This window comes from Dendropsophus ebraccatus, chromosome 10 (genome assembly GCF_027789765.1).
Source record: "Dendropsophus ebraccatus isolate aDenEbr1 chromosome 10, aDenEbr1.pat, whole genome shotgun sequence".
Taxonomy (NCBI): domain Eukaryota; kingdom Metazoa; phylum Chordata; class Amphibia; order Anura; family Hylidae; genus Dendropsophus; species Dendropsophus ebraccatus.
In genome coordinates, this window is record NC_091463.1 from 76,804,606 (window position 1) to 76,823,115 (window position 18,510).

The following is an 18,510-nucleotide window of genomic DNA, read 5'->3' on the forward strand; positions in this document are numbered from 1 at the left end:
AGCAGCACTGCAACTCCCAGCCAGCAGTCTGTAGTAATAGTATTAATAGAAGCTTTTAAGCCCTGAAAAGGTCTGTTTGTTTATATTGCTGGTATATACCCTGCCTACTGGAACGCTAAATCCTACACTGACACTCTCCCTGACCAGCAGCAGCTCTGTCCCTGATCTCTCACAGCATGCGTCTGAAGCGAGCACTGCCAGCGCCGAGTTTTTATATGGCAGGGTCATCTGATCTGGCCAACCAATCGCTGCTATCTACATGTTTAAGTCCCACGTCATCGCAGGATGTACCAAAGAGTCTCCTGCATGTTTATTGGCTGCGAAAAAGCGTGCAAACTTACAGGAAACAGATGATGAGATTTCCTCGAGTATCGCGAGATGCTCGTCCAAGTAACGAGTACCATCGAGTACCCTAATACGCGATCGAGTACCAAGCTCGGACGAGCACATTCGCTCATCTTTAATCCTGATGTTTGGTTCGCATCCCAAACATGAACTTAAAAAAAATGATCATGATCAGTTTGTGTTCGCTGAACATTATGCACATACGTACAGATTATCAAGTGCAAAGTCTAGAATATGTAATAGCAAAGCTGTTGGGCTGTTGGGTTAAGTTTTTTTTTTCACAGAGAATGCCTGGTCCCTACCGGGTTAAGAAATGAATCCTTATAGTGCTTAAATGCTGGATTCTGTCACCCTTCCTAAACTGACAATTTTACGACGTTCTAAGTCCTACTCGGTCAGCTCTCCCTCCCTGCACTGACTAACTACCACTGCGAATATTTTGTACCTGCTCATTTTACTCTATTGACTGAACGGCACAAGAATCAAGAGAGACTGTGAGAAAATTCTCCCGAGCGTAGCGTTTTTATAGCATGTACCCAACTTACGTAATGACGCTAATCGAAAAGCCCATCACAGTAATGCTAGTAGTGAACATGGCTACTATATTACCTGATGTGCCCTTCCTTCCCCACACATTCATTGGCTCTTTCAATTTGGTGGGAAGAAATATATGTAGTTGCTTACATTCGCATGTTATAAAATGCTCTAAAATGTTCATTATAACCATGCCGATCATCGAACAAATTTTTGTTCGTACTAACATGCGAACATTTACAAAAATGTTCGCTCACCACTACTTATACAGTGGTTACAGCATGGCACTTTAAGATACAATGGACCTGTCATTTGACTTTGCTGTGCTATGTGAGGATATCATACCATGTTTCCCCAAAAAATAAGACAATTTCATATAAATTTTTGCTCCGAAAGATGCCCTAGGACTTATTTTCAAGGGATGTCTTATTTTTCCATGAAAAATAATTCACATGGCACATGCACTACAGGGACAGAGCGTACGGTATGGCAGCTTCTGACCACCAGGAGAGCTCACCACAGCACACCCGTATAGCATAGCAGGGACAGCACACAGTATGGAAGCAGGCAATGGGATAACGGCTGATTGTGTGCAGCTCTACATCTGGGGGTAGGGGACAACAGGGATGGCGGCAGGAGACGGGGCCTCTTCATACTGTGCCTGCCAACTGTTTCATGCTATCAAGCACTTTCTCAAGGCCTTGAGGAAGCATTTGATAGCGTGAAACAGTTGGCAGGGAGTGTGTGTTCCTCTACCTCCTGTTATGTGTTTTTGGATTCAATAAAGATAAAGCTTTTAAGTAGAGATGAGCGAACCTGCCAAGGTTCGGGTTCGGATGAACCTGAACTCTCGGCATCTGATTCCTGCTGTCTGCGGCCTCCGTGAAGAGGGTGGATACAGCTGGAGGACCGTCTGGAAAACTGGGATTTTAATTTTCAACCATTTACATTTGAATTTCAATACAAGTACTAATAAGAATATAATTTGGTGTGAAATACATATAATGTTCATCTCTGCTCGCCGGTTCCTACATACTTCTCTAAGTGAACAGGTTAGTTGTGTTTTTCTTAATCTTTTGTGCTCATAGTACAATGAGTCATGCCCCTGCCACAAGTTTTTCAGTCACGCCAGTTTGTTTATAACCTTCACAAAGAACTGGGTGATCTGTCGCTATTGAGCAATCTGGTATTAAGTGTGGTGAATACATTCCTCTTCTTGAGCCATGCCATGTATAAATAGTTGGGATACTCCTACCCCTACATTTCATTTAGGGGAACATTGTTACAATGGAGTTAATTGGAGTGACTACCTTGTTGCTGTTTGCATGTGTAGTCTTAATTCTATTAAGCGTAACACAACTCAGAAAAGGGAAGAGCAAAGGTAAATTGCCACCGGGGCCAACACCATGGCCTATCTTGGGAAACATTCATCAACTCAATGGCAAAGAAGTATTCAAGTCACTCAATAAGGTGAGTTTATATAATTCCAAATTACAGTATGCATGAAGGATGTATAGAAAAGAGAGACAAGGGGGTGGGCTTGCAGACGATGCAATGCAGTAAAGTTTATGATAAGTAAAGATACCTATTGTGCGATGCAGGGTTTTTATAGTTTACTATTTCTTTGGTGGCGGTGGTGCAAGTCATGTAAGACATGCAAATTCCATCTGAGTACTATTACATTTGTAGTAGTACACCTGGGCTTATATTTACTATGTTTAATTGTTTCTTGGTTGTACTTAAGTCCCAATAAATGATTATGAAAGACGTAGCACTTAACCTATCTTCTAGACCTCAACATCAATGCAATGGAGCTTAGCCAATAAAAAGCATTGCATTCTAGCACTAGAAAGTTTAAAATGCAAATTGAATGCATTGCTATTGTATGATATTATGTTGAAATTAGGTCAATGCAGATATGTAATTTATACTTAAAGGGGTTGTCCAGCAAAAAAAACTTTTTCTTTCAAATTAAATGGCTTCAGAAAGTTATATAGATTTGTAATTTACTTCTATTTAGAAATCTGAAGTCTTTCAGTACTTATCAGCTGCTGTATGTCTTACATGAAATGCTGTTTTATTTTCAGTCTGACACCGTGCTCTCTACCACCATCTCTGTCCCATACAGGAACTGTTCAGAACAGTAGTAAATCTCCATAGAAAACTTCTGCTCTGGGAAGTTCCTGTCTCGGACACAGGTGGCAGCAGAGAGCACTGTGTCAGACTGAAAAGAAAACATTTCCTGCAGGACATACAGCAGCTGATAAGTACTAGAATGCAAGATTTTTTTAATAGAAGTAAATTACACATTTCTGAAAACAGTTGATTTGAAAGAAAATTATTTTCACTGGATAACCCTTTTAACATGGGGGTGGCTAATTTTTGGGGTTTGGAGGTTGAACGATTAGTGTATGGTAGAATATAACAACCTAATTGTGTTGATCTGTTTGGCTTTCCTCCCTAATAGTTGAGTGAAAAGTATGGACCTGTATATACTATCCATATGGGCACAGATCCTGCAGTGGTATTGTGCAGTTGTGATGCAGTGAAGGAAGCCCTCATTGACAATGCAGAGGACTTTGGTGCCAGGGGGCATATGCCACTTTTGGACAAGATAAGTTCTGGAGGGCAAGGTAAGAGCCAAGACTGGATATTGCTTATATTAATATTGTATAACTAGCAATTACCTAATGAACTACAACTTCACAACCTTACAACAAATTAGTCCCAACAAAATCCCAGAGCTGGATATGCTACAAATTGTTATACTTGGTTTCTTTTTTAATAACTTTTGTACAGTTTCCATAATTGTCAAGCACGCTCTTCCCAGTCACTCGAAATATTTTTTTCAGGGGTGGTAGGCAGCAATGGCGAGCGCTGGAAACAGCTACGCCGCTTCTCTCTGATGACATTGAGGAACTTTGGGATGGGTAAAAAAAGCATTGAACAGAGAATTCAAGAAGAGGCCCAGTTCCTTGTGGAAGAATTCCGAAAAACCAAAGGTGAGAGGTATTGTAAGTAAAGATCTAAAGCATTAGAGAATATATGCTCAAAGCCTATAGAAGGCAATGGGCTTCAATTCTGCTTTCTCGATTTCCGGTCGGATTCCTCTCAAATTCAGCTCCTATTCTGCCAGAGCAGAATAGGCGAGGAATTTCAAGCAGAAAACTTTCAGCTACAATTCCTCGAGATGCTGAGTGTGCATATACCCTAATATTTGGGCAGCTGAAAAAAAATGCTAAGGGTATGTTCACACTGAGCAAATGGGGCGGAATTCCCCCTGCTTCAGTGTCAGACGGCATCTTTATGGGAGGTCTTGCGCGCCTCCGCTCTCCGCTCAAAGAATTCCCATTTCAATTCTTTGAGCGGATAGCGGAGGCACGAGCCCTCCCATAGAGACGTCGTCTGACTCTCTGCCGAGGAATTCCGCCCCATTTGCTCAGTGTGAACATACCTGTAGGGTGCGTTCACACCTACAGGATCCGCAGCAGATCCGCAGCAGATTTGATGGTGCAGATTTGATGCTGTGTTCAGTTATTTAAATGAAATCTGCTGCGGATTTGCTGCGGATCTGCTGCGGATCCGCAGCAGTAAATACGCTGCAGATCCGGTAAGTGTGAACGTACCCTAAGGCTGGATTCACACGCTGTAACTGTGCGGCTGTATTTTTTATGCGGCTGTAAATGTGCGGGTGAAACTCCGGCCGTGGGAAAAAATAGACATGCGGCTCAAAACATACGGTCATTTACTTGGAAATCTGGTTCAACTAAAAATAACAAATAAAATGTTAAGAAAGTGATGGAAACACCTCTGGATGCATCTGGGAAAGCAGGGAACACAGTTTACATGAATCGCTATTACCGGGGTTTGCGATCCTCTGCACTATAGCCGATGTCTCTCATGGTTAATATATTGAATTAATAAAACACACTTTCTGTCTAATAAAGTCCCTTTTATTGTTCAATAATTAAATGTAAACGATTCCATCATTTTGCAATTAAATATACTGTTAAAATAAATATATATATAAATAAATGTATATTTATATATATATTTATTTTTTGACAGTATATTTAATTGCACAATGATGGATTCGTTAGAATTAAATTATTGACCAACGAAACTGAATTTATTTAAACGAAAATTTGTTTTCTTAATTAAATATTAATTAGTACAGGAAACTCCATAAGCCGGTAATTCATATGCCGGCAATAGAGCATTCTGTACTAATCATCACTTTACTTTAATGAAAACATCAAATGTTTCTTCTAATTATGTTATCACAATAGCATTATTAGAAGAAACATTTAGAATTATATGTGCGCTTAGCTGATTGGCTGATCGGCTGAGCGCACATATAATTAGCTGGTCCGCAGCACAGTGACTTCATTGTGCTGCGGACCAGCGAAGAGGACACATCGGGGTGAGTATAGAGCTCTCCCCACCCCCTCCCCAGCACTGCACCCCTCCCAGCAAGGAAGGGGGGTCACTTAACCCCTTCCTTGCTGGTATGGGTGCAGTCTGACATCAGTCTGGCCCCCAAGGGGTTAAGGGGGATGCAATACATCCTCCCTTAACCCCTTGGGGGCCAGACTGTAAGCAGCGATCTGTAAAGATGCTGCATACTGTAAGGTGCACAACACCGCTCACAATGATGGGTGTTGTGCTCCTGTTTGTGTGTTTTTTGTGTGTTTCTCCCTTTTTGTTTTTCAGATATCGGTATCCTGGGGATTACGTCGGATTCCGTGGACTACGTCGATGACCAGCGTTTTTTTAATGTTTTTTTTAATAAAATGGTCAATGAGGGGTGTGGGGGTGTTTTTATTTGAATAAAAAAATTTGTAAACTTGTGTCTTGTCTTTATTTCTTTACTTTATAGACTTAGTAGTGGAAGCCGTCTAATAGACGGAATCCATTACTAAGTCGGGGCCTAGTGTTAGCCGGTATAAAATGGCTAACACTAACCCCCTATTATTACCCCAGTACCCAATGCCACCAGGGGTACTGGGAAGAGCCGGGTGCCAGTGGTCCCGGAGCGTCAAAATTGGCGCTCCTGGACCGGGCGGCAGCAGGCTGGTAAGATTTAGGCTGGGGAGGGCCTAAACCAATGGCTCTTCCCACCCTGGTGTTACCAGGCTGCTGTCGTTTGGTTTTTAACCCGGCTGGTTCTAAGAATAGGGGGGACCCTATGCGTTTTTTTTTAATTATTTATTTATTTAAAAAAAAAAACGCATAGGGTCCCCCCTATTTTTAGAACCAGCCGGGTTAAAAACCAAACGACAGCAGCCTGGTAACACCAGGGTGGGAAGAGCCATTGGCTTAGGCCCTCCCCAGCCTAAATCTTACCAGCCTGCTGCCGCCCGGTCCAGGAGCGCCAATTTTGACGCTCCGGGACCACTGGCACCCGGCTCTTCCCAGTACCCCTGGTGGCATTGGGTACTGGGGTAATAATAGGGGGTTAGTGTTAGCCATTTTATACCGGCTAACACTAGGCCCCGACTTAGTAATGGATTCCGTCTATTAGACGGCTTCCACTACTAAGTCTATAAAGTAAAGAAATAAAGACAAGACACAAGTTTACAAATTTTTTTATTCAAATAAAAACACCCCCACACCCCTCATTGACCATTTTATTAAAAAAAAATTAAAAAAACGCTGGTCATCGACGTAGTCCACGTAATCCGACGTAATCCACAGGATACCGATATCTGAAAAACAAAAAGGGAGAAACACACAAAAAACACACAAACAGGAGCACAACACCCATCATTGTGAGCGGTGTTGTGCTCCTTACAGTATGCAGCATCTTTACAGATCGCTGCTTACAGTCTGACCCCCAAGGGGTTAAGGGGGATGCAATACATCCTCCCTTAACCCCTTGGGGGCCAGACTGATGTCAGACTGCACCCATCCCAGCAAGGAAGGGGTTAAGTGACCCCCCCTTCCTTGCTGGGAGGGGTGCAGTGCCGGGGAGGGGGTGGGGAGAGCTCTATACTCACCCCGATGTGTCCTCTTCGCTGGTCCGCAGCACAATGAAGTCACTGTGCTGCGGACCAGCTAATTATATGTGCGCTCAGCCGATCAGCCAATCAGCTGAGCGCACATATAATTCTAAATGTTTCTTCTAATAATGCTATTGTGATAACATAATTAGAAGAAACATTTGATGTTTTCATTAAAGTAAAGTGATGATTAGTACAGAATGCTCTATTGCCGGCATATGAATTACCGGCTTATGGAGTTTCCTGTACTAATTAATATTTAATTAAAAAAACAAATTTTCGTTTAAATAAATTCAGTTTCGTTGGTCAATAATTTAATTCTAACGAATCCATCATTGTGCAATTCAATATACTGTCAAAAAATAAATATATATATAAATATACATTTATTTATATATCTATTTATTTTAACAGTATATTTAATTGCAAAATGATGGATTCGTTAGAAATAAATTATTGATCAACGAAAGTGTCTTGATTACAAAGAAAATGTGTTTGATTAATTTAATATATTAACTATTAGAGGCATCGGCATTCGGCATCATTGCCGGCTATTTTTGAAGTACTCCGTACGGACCGCCTGTCAATCCACGGCCGCATATTCAGCCGCAAACAATGGTCTTGTTCATTTTTTACGGGTCCGTTTACGATAGGGCCGTAGATTCATACATAGTGTGCACTGTGCAGCCGCATATCCTATACTTCCCAGCATACACACGAACCATCAAAAATACCGCCGCACAATTACAGCCGCAAATACAGCCGCACTGTTACAACGTGTGAATCGAGCCTAAGGGTGCGTTCACACCTACAGGATCTGCAGCAGATCTGCAGCAGATTTGATGCTGTGTTCAGTTATTTAAATGAAATCTGCTGCAGAAAATCAGCTGCAGATCCTGTAGGTGTGAACGCACCATAAAAGTGTTTCTTTTAGCAGTAGTATTTTATTATTCATGATGCTTTTCACATAAAACATTACAGTTTTTACATTGGCCACTTAAGCAGACCCAATAGACTGATGCTTCCTATTTTTATTAGCTAATTTGTCAGCTTTGTTGTGTAGACTGCGACAGAATGAGCAGAGTCATCTCATTAACTCACAAGGGTGGAAAAGTTAGTGACAGCGCTACTGTATTGATGAAGGCCTAGACAAGGCAAAATAACATTATACGCAGAATTTAAAAAGTTGCATGCACCTCCCATGTTACGAACTATATTAGCTGTCAAACACCTTGTTGTGAGTCCTCAAAAACTAGAAGAAAAAAAATCTTGCTCTAGTAACCTCTTATCTCATGACAGGACAACCACTTGATCCAACATTTTACTTTGCCAAAGCTGTTTCAAATGTAATCTGTTCAGTGGTATTTGGACATCGATTTGAGTATGACGACAAAGAATTTCTGAGGCTTCTGGGATTCTTGAATGAACTCTTTAAAGGATTTAGCTCGGTCTGGGGACAGGTAATAAAAAAAAAAAAAAATTGCAACCAGTGCAGAAATAGCAAAGGTTGAATATCTACATGACTGTGTACTTCACGGTGACTTTGCTTCATCAATTTCTTTCAGATGTACAATGTCTATCCTAAAGTAATGGGAAAGATCCCAGGGCCTCACCACAAAATGTTCACTTCTGTTGATGGCATTCAGGATTTTATTAAAAAACGGGTACAAATGCATAAGGAGACTTTGGATCCCAATAATCCTCGGGATTTCATCGACTGCTTCCTTAAAAAGATGCAACAGGTAAGTTAGGTTCATGTATGTAGCTAAGATAGTACTAGAAGGCATGTACTCCAAGTCCTCCAAACTAGAGATGAGCGAAGGGTTCGGGTTGGAGTCGATCCGAACCTGAAAGTTCGGTATTTGATTAGCTGGGGCTGCTGAACTTGGATAAAGCTCTAAGGTTGTCTGGAAAACATGGATACAGCTAATGACTATATCAATGATTTCCACATAGCCTTAGGGCTTTTTCGAAGTTCAGCAGCCACCGCTAATCAAATGCCGAAAGTTCGGGTTCGGATCGACTCGAGCATGCTCCAGGTTCGCTCATCTGTACTCCAAACCCATTTGCCTTTTCCAACATATTCATATACAAGGCGAGGGCTGCTGAATCTTTGCATTGGATTAAGGAAAATCTAGTTATACCTCGTTTACATGATAACATACACTTGTAGGGAAAAGGTCTGCATCCAACACTTGAAGGGGTTATCCAGGTAACAAAAACACTATTTTAAACAATTCTCCTTCCCAATACCACCCTATGTCTAATATACATGTATAACCTATCTTGCACCCTTTCCCTGTTTTTTCTTCTCATACTTATTGGCTCCAGACATGTAAAATAATTTACTCTGGTCCACTCTGAACATGCTCAGCTCCCTCTTCCCCTCTCCCTTAGTTACAAGATATGTGATCTCCTCTCCGGGGGCTGGGTTAGCTGTCTATTGACTTGGTAGCTGGACCCCCAGGAAAAATTATCTGCATCATCTCCATGCACCTGTGCTGCTTCCATACACTTACATGTGTCCCTGAGCCTAGGTTTGTCTAATAGGAAAAGTTATAGTTCTGTCTCTGCTTGATGTCAGTGAATGCAGGCATATGTACCTGTCTTTGTTTCGCAGCTCTGTATATTGTAAGTGTTATAGATGTTCTTAGAGTCTGGATGGAGCTAGGATGTTTTCATTCACAGTCAGCAAGAAGAGATCTAAACCTACACTACACCCTCACCCCCTGTAAACAGATGCCCGTTATGCAGCACATAGCTACACCATGCACGTCAGCTCTGCTACATCAACTAGTATGGAATACATACTGGGGTGATGTGATGCAAAATCCGTGCAATAGTAATGACAGCAGTGGGCAGGAAAGAAAGCTAAGGGGGCGAGTACCCAAACTGACCAATCAGGGAAATGCATGATGGGAAATGTAGTTTCCTATCTTGGTTATAGATCGGCTTTTAGAAAAACCTGCAACTCGTAACAGGAATGGCAGCAGCTAAAAAGACAGGAGATGGCTGAAAAATACTTAGGGGGACTTGGTGAGTAAGATGAGCTAGCATTTCATCTTTTCACTCTTAGGTGGACAACCCCTTTAACCCCTTAAGGACAGAGCCTGAAATGGCCTTAATGACAGAGACAAATTTTATGAATATGACCAGTGTCACTTTATACATTAATAACTTCGGGATGCTTTTACCTATCCGGCTGATTCTAAAATTGTTTTCTCGTGACATATGGTACTTTACATTTCTGGTAAATTGGAGTCGATACTTATAACGAATCTTTATGGAAAAAAAAACAAAATAACGTGAAAAACTGTGAAAAAATGCATTTTTCCAACTTTGAAACTTTTCTGCTTATACCGAAAATGGTTATACCACATAAATTATATATTAAATAGCATTAGCAACATGTCTACTTTATGTTGGCGGGATTTATTAAACTATCTTTAATTTTTTTAAGACAAGCGTAAAACATAAGCAGCAAATTTCCAAATTTTCTGTAAAATTTCAAAAACAGATATTTTTAGGGACCTGTTCAGGTTTAGGCTATGTTCACACTGTGTATATGTCCGGCCACATATTTTCGTGGCCGGACATATACGCGGGGATTTACGCTACTTGCGGCCGGCTACGTACGGAGCGCGAACTTACGCCCGAAGTTTACTTACGCTTCCCGAGCGCCCTACGTAGCAATCTGACAGCGGTCTTTTACTTGGAAATCTTCGCCTAGCCCCGAACACAACACAGAACCTTTTGGATTGGCACAAAAAGCTAGAAAAGTGAAGAAATCACCACTACGTACGGACCGCATGTTACGTTACGGGCGTAAGTTACGGCATTTTCGTCCTCAAACAATGGTCTGGTTAATTTTTTACGGCGCCGTGTACGATCCTCGCGTAAGTTCTTACGTAGTGTGAACTGTGCCGCCGTACATCGTATACTTTCCATTGTACGCAAACTACGTAAGTCTCCGGCCGCTTATTCACGGAACGCGCTACATCCGGAGACGTACGTAGTGTGAACATAGCCATAAAGTGCATTTGAGGGGCCTGTATGTTAGAAAGCCCCACAAAGCACCCCATTTCAGAAACTGCACCCCCCCCCCACACTCTGCAAAAGCACATCCAGAAAGTTTTTTAACCCTTTAGGGGAGTCACAGAAATAAAAGCTAAGTGTGTAAGAAATTTAAAAATTTTAATTTTCTGTGCAAAGATTTTATTGTAATCCAATATTTTTCATAATTATAAACATATTACCAGAGAAATGCACCCCAATATTGATCGCTCCGTTTCTGCAGTTTATAGAAATACCCCATATGTGACCCTATTGCGCTATTTGACGCAACCACAAGCCTCAGATACAAAGGAGCGCCTAGTGAATTTCAATGGCTCCGTTATATTTGGTCATTTCTGACTGTACCACTTCAGGTTGGCAGAGGCTCTGGGGTGCCAAAACCTAAAAAAACACCCCTAAAGGGACACCATTTAGAAAACTACACCCCTCAAGGAATATAACAAGGGGTGCGGTGAGCATCTGGACCCCACAGGTGCTTCACAGATTTTCCGAACAATATGGCGTGAAAAAAGAAAAATGTATTTTTTACACTAAAACGTTGTTCTAGCCTTCAATTTTTCATTTCCACAAAGGGATAAAAGATAAAAAAAAAACAGAAAACATGTAGCGCAGTTTCTCCCGAGTACAGAAATACCCCACATGAGGACATAAAAGCTCAATTTGGGTGCAGGGTAAGCCTCCAAAGGGAAGGAGCGCCAATTGGCTTTTGGAAGCTGGATTTCACTGGAATGGATTTCAAGGGCCATGTCGCATTTACAGAGCCTTCGTGCTGCCAAAACACTGAAACCCCCCCACAAGTGACCCCATTCTGGAAACTACACCCCTTAAGGAATCTAACAAGGGGTGCAGTGAGGATATGGACCCCACTGGTAACGGGCACAAATGTGGAAAAATGTGACGTGAAAGTGAAAATTTTCATTTTTTTCACTTTCACGGTACAAATGTGCCAGTCATCAAGGGGTCAATATCCTCACTGCACCCCTTGTTAGAATCCTTGAGGGTAGTAGTTTCTAGAATGGGGTGTGGGGTTTACAGTGTTTTGGCAGCACGAGGGCTCTGTAAATGCGACATAATCCATGCTAGCCAAATCCAGCCTCCAAAATCCAAATGGCGCTCCTTCCCTTCGGAGGCTTGCCCTGCGCCCACATGGGGCTTTATGTCCACATGTGGGGTATTTACGGACTTGGGAGAAATAGTTCTACACATTTTGTGTGTTTTTTTCTCTTTTAACCCCTTGTGAAAATGATTAATTTAAGGCTAAACCAACATAGTAGTGTAAAAAATGTAATATTTCATTTTCACGCCACATTGTTCCACATTTGTGCCCATCACCAGTGGGGTCCATATGCTCACTACACCCCTTGTTACATTCCTTGAGGGGTGTAGTTTCCATAATAGGGTCACTTGTGGGGGGTTTCAACTGTCTTGGCAACACAGGGGCCTTTTAATTGCAACATGGCCCCTCGAAATCCATTCCAGCCAAATCCAGCCTCAAAAAACCAAATGGCGCTCCTTCCCTTTGGAGGCTTACCCTGCACCCGCATGGCGCTTTATGTCCACATGTGGGGTATTTCCGTACTCAGGGGAAATTGCTCTACACATTGCTCTACCCCATTCTGGAAACTACACCCCTCAAGGAATCTAACAAGGGGTGCAGTGATCATATTGACCCCACTGGTGACTGGCACATATGTAGAATATGTGGTGTGAAAATAAACACCATTTTTTTTCATTTTCACGTCCCAAATGTGGCCGTCACCAGGGGGCCATATCCCCGCTGATCCCCTTGTTAGATTCCTTACGGAATGTAGTTTCCAGAATGGGGTCACATGTGGGGGGTTTCTACTCTCCTGGCCGCACAGGGGCTTTCTAATTGCATCATGGCATCCTCTAATGGGAATGGCAGCCATATCTATTTAGCTAGGGAAAAGGGACAATTTTAATTTATTTGGGGGATATTAGGCCAATTATTAGTTTATAAGGTTGAAAAAGACAGGTGTCCATCAAATTCAACCTGTGTTGATCCAGAGGAAGGCAAAAAACCCTCGTAAGGCAGACGATAGTAGCCTCATCACTGGGAACAAATTCCTTCCCGACTCCATAATGGCAATCAGAATAATCCCTGGATCAACGTGACCCCTGACATAGGAATAAGGGACAGAATTTAGATAATGTAGAACTCCGATGACGTGTGGTACGCCTTGAAGCGATCCTGTATGCAGAGGCGATCAGGACAGGTGTCACACTGGAAAATGTTGTCCTTCCTGATCCCCCTGTTATGCCACACTCTGCACTTCTTCTGGGGTCTCTTGTTTTCCAGTGTGGGGGACGTCACCTAGAAAATGTTGCCCTGGTGCGATCCGGGGTCCTTTATATCCAGAAATGCTGGGTTCGCTCCATGGCTGCTAAATATTAGGGCTCTATTACTGCTTCTGATATTTTCGAATCGTGCCACAAGCTACAGTACCAGAAGAGGGGGTGCTGAAGAGGGACCAGAAGAGAGGGTGTTGGTATAAAAGTTATCCCCGTACAGGTGGTGGTAACCTTTATCCAGCAGTGGGAAGATAAGTTCCCGAACAATCTTCCCACTAACTCCGAGGATAGGGGGGAGGGCGGCATTGTGGGTGATGGATTCGGGTGTCCCTACCTTCATACACTCTAAGGGTACGTGCACACTGCGAAATGGCGAACGATAACGCTTTGTGCATTCCGCAGCTTGCACCCACCGGCGGACTGATGCAGGCGCGCACGTCTCCGCACGTGTCAGACTCCAGTCTATGCACGGGTGGATTCCGCTCTCCATCCAACGTGTTCATTCTTTGGATGGACGATGGAATCTGCCTGTGCATAACATGGAGTCTATGACACAGGCGGAGACGCACGCATCTGCCCGCATCACTCCGCCAGCGGGTGCCAGCTGCGGAATGCATGAAGGGTTATCCTTCGCCATTCCACAGTGTGCACATACCCTAATAAATCTGTAAGTGTACCCTGAGGTACTCTCATAGAGGTTGTAGAATTTCATGCCACACCGTTATCTCGTACTGAGATGGTACTGGCGGAAAAGAGGTGTCTGGGGAGGCAGCGTACGCTACGCTACCCCCAGACACGTCACAGGATAATGAGGACGATGAGGATGAATGGAGGAAAGAAGGATCCCCCCATTCATCCCCACTGGCTGTTTCGGTGTCGGAGGCAATAATAGCGTATGCGTCCGACGCCTAAACACATGGGGGCCTTTTTTATATGGGGATTGGTATATGGGGTAAGTGAATGTGTAGTGGTGTAGTGTAAAACTTTATTTAGTGTAGTGTAATGTAGTGTTTTTACGTTTTATTTTAACAGTAAGTAAAAAAAAAATCTACGCCAAAAATGGTGTTGCTGATAAATGCCGCACTTATGTGCAGCACTTATCAGCAGACCATGGCAGTAGGATATAGAAAAAAAAACACCCTACGCCAAAAAGGAGGAGTTGCTGATTAGCAGCGCACTTACTTGCGATGCTGATCAACACTCAGCGGCTGTAGGGAGCGGAAAATAGAAAAAAAAAAATTGCGGGAAAAAAAAAAAAAAAACATTTAATACATGCCTAACATCCCTATAGCTACTGATAAGTGTGTTACACGTATCAGCCACTAGAGGGCAGTAGAGCACAAAATCCGGAAAAACCGATGTTAGATGACGAGGGACCCGAACGATGCCGAAGCGGACCCGGCGGAAATAGCCGAAGACCCGAGAAGAACACGAGGACACAGCGAACCCGGAAGTAGCGATCGGGACCCCGGGATCCCGGTGAGTATGGCCCAAATACCTGCTCTGGACCCCTCAGCTAGCTAGCTGAGGGGTCCAGAGCAGGTATTTTACATTTTGAGGGACTTTGATCGCCGTGATCGGCCGGACGTTCACGGCGAACGGGCCGGTGGCACCGTGGCCACCATTACTTTTTGTAGTAATGGCGGTCGGCACTGTCTCGGACAGCACCGACCGCCATTTTTTTCCGAGTCATCGGGTCACTGATCCCCATCAGGTGCCGATCCCCGATATCGGCTGATCTGAATTGATTAGCCAATAGCGGCGATCGTCGGCACGGGAGGGGTTAATCACCCCCCGTGCCGAGAAGCTAAGATGGCCTGCTATACATTATAATAGGCCATCTTCCCCGATCGCTGCGTGTGTACACGCAGTGATCGGGGAAACCGCGGGCGTACATTTACGTCCATTTGCGTTAAGGCACCGGCTGCGAGGGCGTAAATGTACGCCCGCGGTCGTTAAGGGGTTAAGGCACATAAGAGGCTCAGACCCTTCCCCCTAGCCTTAAATTAGTACATCTTTTAGAGATAATTTGCAGACCCCAAAATAATTACCATATAGTACAATAAATTACCACTTCTCTTAAATAGTTAAGAGTTACCTTATGCATCCCCAATTGAACCCTGTGTCCATAGGAAAAGGACTTACCTGAGACTGAGTTTCACATGGAAGCCATTGTCAATACAACATTTGATTTGTTTGCTGCTGGGACCGAAACTGTTAGCACAACACTGCGTTATGGATTGATGATTCTTCTAAAGCATCCAGATGTTGAAGGTTGGTAAAATTCTTGAAATACCTATAGGCCGTTACTGCAGTACCGACCGGATGAACTTTATTTCTTGTGATTTGGAATGCCGGCGCATTTGGGTGCGCGTGCATCCCAATTACCCACATCAGACAATGTAGAATGCAGCCAGACCCGCTCTTTACATTGTCTGCTCTGTTGGTCTTGTGTGGCCGATATTCAGTAAGTAGTGGCCGCACAAAACTGACAATTTTTTGTGCAGCCGATTGGAATTCCGGCCAGAGTATATACAGAGTGTATACTTTTACTACTAGTGCACCAACAACTACATTAAAAAGTCACAAATTGCTCACTTTGAATTTCCCCTATGGTCATAGAACCTAATTATAAAAATTATTTTTTGAACATTTACAATAATTTTCTCTTCTGATTGAAATTTGATTTCAATCAGAATATGTTAAGGTTTAGAATATTGGCATGAATGATTCAAATGATGGAATGACCAAGGTGCCTGTATGTTTAGACCCCCATTTCCTTCATTCTCTACAGAACGCATCCATCAAGAGATTGACAAAGTCATTGGACGGGACAGGGCTCCATGTATTGAAGATCGTTCTCGAATGCCCTATATGGATGCTGTAATCCATGAAATTCAAAGATTTATTGACCTCATACCATTGGGTCTCCCTCACAAAGTAATCCGTGACTTGAAGTTTAGAGATTTTTTTATTCCGAAGGTAAAATTGTGCTGCCCTTTGTGCTACGGTAGAATTTTGCTGAAACATTAAAATAGACCAGAACAGTATTATGATCTTATATGAATATAAAGAAAGGGTTGTAATGGTCACTATATTGGATTATCATTCCCAGGGTACTACCATCTACCCAATGCTCAGTGCTGTTCTACGAGATCCAAAGCAGTTTAAGTATCCGAATCAGTTCAATCCAGGGCATTTCTTAGATGAAGATGGCAAGTTTAGGAAAAATGATGGATTTATGCCATTCTCTTCAGGTAAGTGCTCGATACTAGATGGTTATCACCATGGAAGAAAAATATTTTAGTCTGAAGAAATCAATGGGCTCCAATGCAAAGCATGGGAAATATTCACTCTACTACAGCTATCTACCGGATGAACTGCATTCCTTCATTTGCCCCTTCCTCCTCACCATCACCACCATCCCCTGGTTTTTGCCACGTTATGTATCTTAAGTGATGTGATCTTAATATGGTAATATTGGGGCGCACAGCTAGATAATTGTTGATTTGTTCAAATATTCCTTTATCCCACAGGAAAACGGATCTGTCTTGGAGAAGGCCTTGCAAGAATGGAACTCTTTTTGTTTTTCACCACCATCCTACAGAACTTTAGCCTCCAATCTCCTGTAAGCGTACATGAATTAGACTTGACACCTTTAATGAGCGGTTTTGGGAATTTTCCTCGTTATTACCAGTTGGGCTTCATCCAGCGTTGATTCATTTTAAACTTTTTAAATGAAATTTGTTTCTTTTTGCATTTAGGAAAATTAAATGTCTCTTGGTTAGAATTTTGAAGCCATCTGGCAGCAGCTGCTAGGGTGTCCCTTTCGGCTGATAAAAAACTGCAGAAGACATTCAAAAATGCTTAAAGGAGAAGTCCGGCTAATTTTTTTTTCACAGTATTGTATTGCCCCCCAAATGTTATACAAATCCCCAATATACACTTATTACGGAAAATGCACATAAAGTGTTTTTTTCCCTGCACTTACTACTGCATCAAGGCTTCACTTCCTGGATAACATGGTGATGTCACTTCCTGGATAACATGGTGATGTCACGACCCAACTCCCAGAGCTGTGCAGGCTGTGGCTGCTGGAGAGGATGATGGCAGGGGGACACTGAGGGACACAGGGCACTGGAGGGACACTGAGCATCCCTCTGCCATTATCTTCTCCAGCAGCCACAGCCCGCACAGCTCTGGGAGTGGGGTCATGACCTCACCATGTTATCCAGGAAGTGACATCACCATGTTATCCAGGAAGTGAAATCACCATGTTATCCAGGAAGTGAAGCCTTGATGCAGTAGTAAGTGCGGGGGGAAAAGCATTTTATAAGCATTTCCCGCAATAAGTGTATATGGGTGATTTGTATAACTTTTGGGGGGCAATACAATACTTTAATAAAAATGTTCACTGAACTCCTCCTTTAAAGTGTTAATGTCACCTCCCTCGTCACCATCCACAAGGTTAGATGCTGCACATTTGATTTATCTGTATAAAACTTTTCTGTCTTCTTACTGCTCTAAAATTGCTTCATTTCATTGGTGGACACTGTCACCTAGGCGTGACTTCACTGCAGTTGGGTCCTCTCCTCAGCAGGCAGATGGGTAACAGCTGCTGTAAAGCTCCACCTAGGTGACACTGTCCAACAATGAAACGAAGCGAGTGTAAGGGGGAGGGGGGAGAACAGTATAATTTCAAATCAAAATGCATAAAATATGAAAATGATAATAATAATTAATTATCTTGATGGAACATACTGTAGGTTCTTTATTTAAAATAAAATTAAAATTAAATTATTATTATTAATTTATTTAAAATAAATATTAAAATTAAATTACTTTGTGTACTAATGATTAATATATCATATAGTTAAAAAATGTTTACCCCTTTAAACACAAAATTGTTTGAGCTTTTAGATCTGCTTTAAAATATACACATATGAGGAGGTTTATCAAACATGGTGTAAAGTGAAACTGGCTCAGTTGCCCCTAGCAACCAATCAGATTCCACCTTTCATTCCTCACAGATTCTTTGGAAAATGAAAGGTGGAATCTGATTGGTTGCTAGGGGCAACTGAGCCAGTTTCACTTTACACCATGTTTGATAAATCTCCCCAAATATATAATTTATATAAGCTAAATAAGATACAATAATTGCCTCAACGTTATACACAACTAATAGGTTGCAAGACCATACACAAACAGCAGTAAGTGGACGTGATGGAGACAGTGCAGACAG

The 18,510-nt window shown here is 42.5% G+C and overlaps 1 protein-coding gene across 1 annotated transcript; it reads left to right on the forward strand.

The window, feature by feature from the left end:
- The first annotated feature begins 2,129 nt into the window (after nt 1-2,129).
- LOC138766104 (cytochrome P450 2C16-like) lies at nt 2,130-17,187 on the forward strand. The gene is made up of 9 exons (XM_069943450.1): nt 2,130-2,349; nt 3,347-3,512; nt 3,732-3,881; nt 8,181-8,341; nt 8,447-8,623; nt 15,401-15,542; nt 16,063-16,250; nt 16,384-16,525; nt 16,805-17,187. The coding sequence occupies exons 1-9, from the start codon at nt 2,167-2,169 to the stop codon at nt 16,984-16,986; spliced, it is 1,491 nt and encodes a 496-aa protein (XP_069799551.1). The 5' UTR covers nt 2,130-2,166; the 3' UTR covers nt 16,987-17,187.
- The last annotated feature ends 1,323 nt before the right edge of the window (nt 17,188-18,510 follow it).